General features: G+C 46.9%; 1 protein-coding gene across 1 annotated transcript; it reads left to right on the forward strand.

Annotated features, from left to right (window-relative positions):
* The first annotated feature begins 344 nt into the window (after positions 1–344).
* Positions 345–5,931, forward strand: LOC135908366 (cuticle protein 19.8-like). Its single transcript, XM_065440131.1, has 3 exons — positions 345–503; positions 2,600–2,692; positions 3,613–5,931. The coding sequence occupies exons 1-3, from the start codon at positions 360–362 to the stop codon at positions 4,054–4,056; spliced, it is 681 nt and encodes a 226-aa protein (XP_065296203.1). The 5' UTR covers positions 345–359; the 3' UTR covers positions 4,057–5,931.
* Positions 5,932–8,235: the final 2,304 nt, after the last annotated feature.

An 8,235-nucleotide genomic window follows, 5' to 3' on the forward strand; every position in this document is an offset into this window, starting at 1 on the left:
ACTCCTCTGTCAGCGTTGCGTCACGCCTGGCTACCCGTGACAAAACTCCCCTTCTCCGAATGTCGAAGAAGGTCGCTGCGCCTGAGAGATCAAGTGTATTTGGCTCCGATTCTGGCGCTTTCGAAACGAGGGTCACAGCCAACACGAGCTCCAATGCCCAACATTCACAGAGAGCTAGCACACGACGCGTGTCGCGTGTTATTTTTTTGTAGATGTCCCGGAAGTCATGAGTCGCTGACGGAGCGTGAACACTAAAGCAGACAGGTTGCACTCGTCCCCCACTTCCACACGAGTGCCTGCCGTCATCCTTGCCTTCTCCTTCGCCTCCTACGATTCGGCTAAGCCCGTCCGTTGGAAGCATGCGCAATAGCTGTTTTGCAAACTCGTGCATTCTGCGCTGGAATGTGTATAAAACGTCGGGCGCCGGCGAGAGACGTCACCAGTTGCCGCGCTTGTCAGCAGTGTTTGTCCGAGTCGTCTCCGAAGCGCGCGCGATGTTCAAGGTAAGGGACGAAGTCGTGCCCCTCGCGGTCAGCTCTCGTGTCGCGACAGCGCACAGCGGTTACCCGTGTTCTGTGCTTGCGTCGCTTGCACACGCGGGAGGGCGTTTTGCAACTGCCGTCGTTCCACGGTCCAGGTCTGCATGGCTTAGCCACTGGACACGGTTCTCGTCGTGTAGACTCGACTACGTCCAGGTTGTCCTCGGTGTTGTGTGGCCACCGAGCGTGCTCGCCAGGAACGTTGCTGACGCTGCTTTTGCTTAAACGGCTGCGGACACGCTGTGACAGAAATACGAAGGTTTCTGATGGTCCGCGTGACCGCTCGTCTTCACTAGGCAGGTCCAGAGTGCACAAATGCGCGTGCTGTTTGTGAGTGGTTGAGGGAGTGACTTGCGCGGTTAGGTCGGAGAAACCACTAATTGTGCACCTCGAGGTATCCTCGAATCGGAAAGACCTGATTGTTCCTTTGGTTTGGTGTCCAAGCGTTTCAGACAAATATTCTTCCTTTCGTGGTTTCCTTTAGGCTTTATCTGTAGGTGCTACATCAGTTTGCTTGCGAAGATACTGTGGACATCCGTGACAGCTTACGCTTAAGATAACCGCACTTAAGCTAAGTTAAGATAATTTATCAGACGGCAAGTATTTAAGCGGCTACTATCTATAGGAAAGTGAGCGCCAGTTTTATGTGACTGCTCATTGGTATGCGTTGACGTAAAGTGCACATTCGAACGTTCAGTTGGCTACACAAAACTAAAGAAAATTGCTGTTGGAGGGCAAAGCGCGACGTAGAAGTCACGATAAAACAGTTAATTCACGTGCATGGCAGGCGACACCGCATGCGTACTTAAAACGCAGCAGTTCATTCCACTGACTGCAAGGTTAGGAAAACTAAAGCAGATTTTTACATGGAAGAAGCCAGGTCATGCTCCCAGAACCTTAATTACTGAGAATGATCTGGCCTCCACGCGGCTTAACAATTAGACCGTTTCGGGGAGATTGAAGGTGCGCATCGAAGCAGGCAAGTCTGAAGAGAAGCACATGGACAGTCTTCTCACGTACAGTATGGATTGAACCATGTGTGAGGTTGAGCCAGCATCTTCACTGACGAATGATAACGAATTTCGAAGCAACAACAGCAACTTCGAAGACAGCACAGAGCCACTGGTGAAACAACACTGTTGCATCGCTGCAACAAAAGGGGGATGGGTGCGGAAAATGGGCGGTGGTAATTCAAACTGTATTATGATGAATCAAGGCACTCTGAACGATGTTTTCTGTTCCCTGGACATGTTTTGTACAAATAGAGTAAGCTCCTTTGTAATGTCTGCTTCTCACAATCACGTGAGGATTCGCTGCGTGTAGTGATACCCGGATAATGCACTGGGCAGCCATTGAACAATAGTATCATGTCCAAAATTGGTAGCGCGTTGGCAGATATATGTTATGAAAATTTATTTGGACAATAATAACTAAGTGCTTGCATGCAGTTTGACGCCACAGTGTGGAAGAAGTTACGTTTGAATGCTGTTCATCAGTTTATCTCGAGGAAACAGTGAATGATACACAGCTGGTAAAAATCTACCTTAAGTAGATTTTTATGGCTACAGGTTTGTGGCTACACAGCGAGGCAATTTCTACTCCGAAGCGCTTCTCAAAGTACGGAGCAGTAATCTCAGTTTTCTTGTGGCAGGCACCACATCAAGAACAATTATAAGGCGAAAATTTTGCATGGCAGCAGTGAAGAAATATTTTGAAATTTTGTTGTGCAAGGGTTTTTAGCAAAATCAACATGTAAGGCATGATCTACGATCGACTTTCGTGCTTGAAACTTTGCTGCAATTCGCTCATGAGTCAGCGACCGCGAACGACTCTAAGCGGATTTGCTTTGTCTCTATAGTCTTTAAGAGAACAAACATTGCGTTCTTCGGCTAGTCGACAGCTGGCAACTTTGCTTCCGTGAGGGCCAACTGACTTGTTACAATTATGTTGGCTTGTGATGTGAAATCCTGGCACCCTATCATGAGAGAGAACCTTCTGTTCAAGGACACTTCTGACCTTCCGTTACTCTCACGCTGGTGCTGCGATATCTTTGTTCGCAGGCGTCTCTCTTCGTGCTCTGTGCTATCACCACACAGGCAAGCTGTACCGGAGACTTCGTGGATGAGGCACGAGATAGGCCGTCTCGGGTCAGGGTGAGTGCGTATTTTATTGTTCGTTCTGTGCGCTTGTAAGCGCACCGCTTTTCCCCGACGGCAAACATTCAAGGGGCTATTATCTCTAGGAACGTGACTCCCACTTTTATCTGACCGCTCATTGGTATGCGTTGACGCTAAGTGCACCAGAATTAAGCGCGAATGCCCCGTGACATTTTTCTCGAGAATTTGACGTTTGTTCAGCTGCAGCATTAAACACAGTATTTGAAGTCGTACATAAGTGACCTAACAGCACGAAAATCATCCGTTCATCAACAGCGCGGAAATGGACGTGAACAGCAAGCCGCTTGTCCTGTCTTGACCGAGGAGTGATTTGATGTGACCTTTCTACTCGCTTGATCACAGTGGGAATGATTTCAGAGGATTTACAGTTGCGTAACATATGGAAATGTTAACTTCATAGCTTAGCGGTTATCTACTTTCTTCGTACGCGAAAATAATACACTCGTGTTGTGCCTGAGCTTGCGGTTTACCCGTGTAAGTTAGGTACAGCAACAATGACATCAGGGCTTCCTTGCAGTTAGCTACAATCTCATGATGTTCCTCGGCTTGGAGTAACCATGTCAGTTTCTCTTGAATGACGTTTTGACGCCCTCTTTGTATATGCTTTTAAAGATTGTTAATAATAATCTTTTTACATATATTTAAGCTTGCCTTAAGTGTTACGTCTTTCTTGTGCATGCGTGTATTTTTCTTTCTTTTCCTTGTGCGTATCCCGCTGTCTCTGAACGTCTCCTCTTCCTTTTCGTATCACTGCTGTCATAGTTCTGTCATAGTTCTGCTGTACGAGCAAGACGAGCTAATCGTAATGCTTTCATCGTTACTTTTTATCTTTCGCTGAAGTGTCGCAATGTCATCTTTCTTTCCCTCCCTTCTCCATGACCTGTCGACGTACGCAGGCCAACAATCTCGATCCCCCTGCTCCGTACAGCTTCGTGTACGGCAGCTCCGACAAAGGTGGCTCCCATGGCCGCGAGGAGACCCGGGACGAGCACGGCACCGTGAGGGGCTCGTACCGCATCGCCCTCGCGGACGGCCGCATGCGCGTGGTGAAGTACGTGGCTGACAAGGACGGCTTCCGCGCGGGCATCGCAACCAACGAGCAGGGCACCGAGTCGGGCAGTTCATCGGGCGTAGTCGTCAACTCTCAGGCGCTGTCCGGACCAGACGCCGCGAGGGCCGCGCACAGGTCCATGACTCGGGCTGGAGCTTCGAGGCACTCGACTCCTAGGCGCGCGGCCGCTGCGTCGTCGAACGTGGAGCGGTGGGCAGCGCCGTCGCAGCTGAGGGGGCCAGGCTACCTGCCCGCGCAGAGGGACGAGATCGTCTATTACGAGCCGTAGCCTGGCGTAGCCCGTAGTCGGGTCACGCAGGAAAAGTTTCATGTGCATTCGCAACGGTAGAGGTGCATACTTGCGTGATGAGCTCATTGTAAGGATGGGCCGGTGCAAAGATTAGCGACGTGGCACCAACAGTGCGAGCGTCAAGTCCGAAGTCGTTTGTTCATATTTGACTTCTGCAAGCCTGCTTTTCTTTCTAGTCCGTGCCATGGAATTTGTATAGCTCGCAAAAGCGAAATGGGCCAGTTGATAGAACATTTTTCGTTCTCACTGAAGCTGTTCATGTCGTTCTCTGTTTATGCAATTCGGGCTGCATACTGCGCCCCCATCAAACCAAGCCAAATTAAGTGACATATGTAATTATGAGTCTTAAGTGTCGCCTTAATTGGTGAAAGCACTGATATGATAACCACAACATACGAGAGGTGAACTTTGACATTGATTGTTGGATTATTGTTTTCCTCCTAATTGTACTGCAGTTAAAGCAAGTGTGGCACTGATCGCCGGGGTCCAGTGTATCTTCAGGGACTGCACTCTTGCTAGCATGCCAAGATTTATTCGACCCAAACCATGCGCATTTCGCATATTCCGGAGCCGTGTGCACCCCTGCATATTCATCGCGCCAGATTCTTAAATGAACCTACAGAGAGCCATTCATGTTGCCATTTTCATCATTATATTTTAGCGATTCACCATAGTGGGCGCATCCTTCTGGAATCAAGCACCAAACCGAACAAACATGTGGTGGCGTTGTTTCGGAAAGCCGCAGATAAATAACTGAGAGGTCGGCAACTTTTTTGCCCTGTGATACCTTTAATTGTTCTTAATTATACCATACGTTTGGGTTGCTTACAAGTGATTGAACTAGGCAGATAATGGGTTATTTCTTACATGAATTGCCGAGCATGCCAAAACGCTTAGCATGGAAGACGCAAGGGCATTGCATGCGTAGTAATAAGCCATTTAAAACTTAACGTTGTAAACGGAATGCCTTTTTGTTCAATGAAGTTTGTACATTACTGGAGCATCAATGCATTTTCTGGCAGAGTTTTGGAACACATATCTCCAAACGTGTCATACTTAGAATTAGTTCAAAGTAGGTATAACTTTCAAAGTCAATGTCTACAATTCGTAAATTGCAACATGTGCTGTAAAGTAATTAGTTTAGGAGCTACTTAGCGAAATATGGGTAATTAGTAGCATTCATTTTGATTTATTGTGTAAATAATGTCCGCCTCTGAGACTAATCCATCTGGAGAAGTAGAATCGTGTTATGTTCTTAAAGTGTATGTTAACGGTAAAAATAAACAGCCTCTATAATGCCATATCATTTTAGGAGGTCACTGTATTAAGGATAGATTTTTTTTAAAGTATAGTTGGTGCCACTAACCTCTAATATCCTCTGCGACGAGAGCGTGCTTATGTACAGAAGGTGCTTATGTCATAACATTTTCTACGGCGTGAAAAGTAGCTTGTTTCCGCTTAGAAGCTTACTATAGCTTGGAGCCTTGATTGGGAGCCCACCATGCCATTGCACCAGCAAGCTGTAAAAATGCTTTCCTGTTCCTCTCGTAGAGGCTTATTGCACGTTTTATGATTTATCCCTCAGTACTACTCACACTGTGGTGTTAATTAAACGGACAACGCAAACGGTGCGTATGCTTATGAATAGTGCGAAATGCTGTAGTATGCTTGGAGATTAAAAACAGGGTTGTTGTTCTTGAAATCTTGTATTGCTAAATGTGCTTTTGTTCACTTGGCACTTGCTCGAGAACATCCCATGTCGTTCTCCATCTCTGTAGGTAGAAAGTGCGATCTGATGTTGACATTCATGGGTCATATCACGTGTAAAAATAAACGAATGTTTTCAGTGGTTTCTTTGTTGGAGCTGTTTCATTTACTTCGATCACACAAACACATGCCATGCGTCCTTGGAGTCACTTTCATTGAGAGGATAATTGTGGTGTCAGCACTATGCAAGTAGCCTAATGTCGCGATTTTTCATTGTGAATAATATTCATAAGACTCGGAATAATTTCTGCTTAATGGGTTTGTTGGTGCACGTTTGTCAGAATGAATACTTTCGCAAAAGACACACAGAACAGCATGAAAAAGTCCCATTAAGCAGGAGGAGTTCGGTTTATTTCGTGTTTATTTTTATGTAGACCTCTGACGTCATCATTCGTTCAGAGAATATACAAATAAATTGAACTGCAATGTTCGTGAGCAGTACGTAACAAATTTCATGGAAAGAGTAAACGCTGCGGAGATCTAGCAGGGTCCTTGTATTACAGTGTACTACGAACTGTCAGGTTCATAGTACACTGTAGTACAAAAAACCTGTACTGTACAATGCCAAAGACGTTGGGAAACATTGCTTAAAAAGCAAATAAAATATCTGAGAGAACTACTTCTGCAAACAAATAGGAAAGCTGGATTTCTACGCACTATCTAGTATGCGGAAATTTCCTGTATGCGATATCTAATGTGCAACCACATGTTTTACATTAAACACTCGCGTGCAGCAGTGAACACACGCACTGAATGTGCACCATAGCTATGGAACTCATTAGCGCATGGTATCAATAGCTACCACGATGTTGCTGAACTAGCCATACACTAACTGTAGAAAGTGTGCTTCTTCAGTTGTCACAAGTTGGAAAGTCGCCACAATTGCAAAGGGTGTTGCAGGGGTGTGAGAAGGTGCAAGCTCCGAAATATATTAATACAACTGAGCGTATCTTCTCCGATGATGATCATTTCAACTTGTCAACTGTTTATGGCCTTCACGTTGAGAGCCAATCGGAAGCTGCGGCAAGCTAGCCAGAAGTTTCTATTGCCAATTTGGGAGCTGCACACCTCGTACAAGCTCATAATACTTAGTCTCTTCGTGACGTGTTCAAACAAGAGTGAGGGCTCAGCGGTTCACCGGTTTACACCTTCACCCGGTTCAGACATTCTGCTGGCAAATGTTCACTTGAAGCAAGCGATGGCGCAGTGCGCATAGACCTTGGGGCCGTAATAATTGTAACAGGAACCGACACCAGTTTCGTATTCCTGGTGGTCAACGGTCACTTGGAACGCAAAGCCAACTCACGCATGATGCGTTCATGATGGATGGACCCTCTCCAATATAGAACATGTGCTCTGTCCTGCTTCCTTTTTTTCCTTATTTTCTAACGATAACTTTACTCGTTTAGCGACCGCCCTAGCTCCCCCAACGCCAAGAAACGACTAGATACATAGATTTTATTACGCCGCGACCTTTGAGGGCCTCTCATGTTTCGCTTTTTATACTGGCTTCTGTGTTCACTAACTCAAAGCGCTTTCCCTCGCTGAAATTTCAGCTTCACCGTGGCATAGCACCCTCAGTCACTGCTCATTTCATTACTAAACCTGATACCTCTTTCGGAGGGGCTCGATATATTCTATTGCGATAGGCATGCAGAAAGAGGGACCGCCAAAGTACTCTAGATGACTAACAAAGCGCATACCCCACGAAAGTCGAGAAAGCAACGGAGCGGCATCAAGCGTGCCGAAAAGGTATCGCGATTTCGAGGGCGTTTTTTCTTTTACGCCCTTTTTAACAAGCGGAATGCTGCGCCCGAAAAAAAAATTAAAATAAAGAGGAGATGTGAAACAAACCGGAAATCAGAGAAGAAGGAGGAAAGAGAACACACAAAGCGATGATTCGGAACTGCGAGGTTGCGTTTTTTCCATAGGGCTGCGATGATAATCGCTTATATGGGCGCTGGGGGGTTTCATCGGCATCGGCGACGCGGTGGAAGGGGTCCCCGATACGTGGTCGACGCCGCTTCTTGAGGGTCACCCGGCGTTTGTCGGTTCGCCCGGAATCTTTGTTACCGCTGTGCTTTGCTCCGTGCTGGGCTGGTCGTCCTTTACTTTTATCTCGAAAGAATAAAAGAGGCGCCCCCAGCGTACGCTCTCACCTCGAAAGGCGAAAGCCGAACTCGCGTGCGTGTGTTTGTGAAGAGCGGGGGGAAACGCGATCACAAGGAGATGCGGCTGAGGTTGTTCTTCTTTCGCTCGCTCCCCGGGCTTGAGAAATTAACCGAATTCGACAAAGAGGGGGAGGTTTATGCAAATATGAGAATCCGAAGACAATATCTTACTGGGTCGGGACGACTGCCATTGGAGCCCGAAGCCGAATAGTAGGAGGGG

The sequence above is a fragment of the Dermacentor albipictus genome, chromosome 5 (assembly GCF_038994185.2).
Source record: "Dermacentor albipictus isolate Rhodes 1998 colony chromosome 5, USDA_Dalb.pri_finalv2, whole genome shotgun sequence".
Taxonomy (NCBI): Eukaryota; Metazoa; Arthropoda; class Arachnida; order Ixodida; family Ixodidae; genus Dermacentor; species Dermacentor albipictus.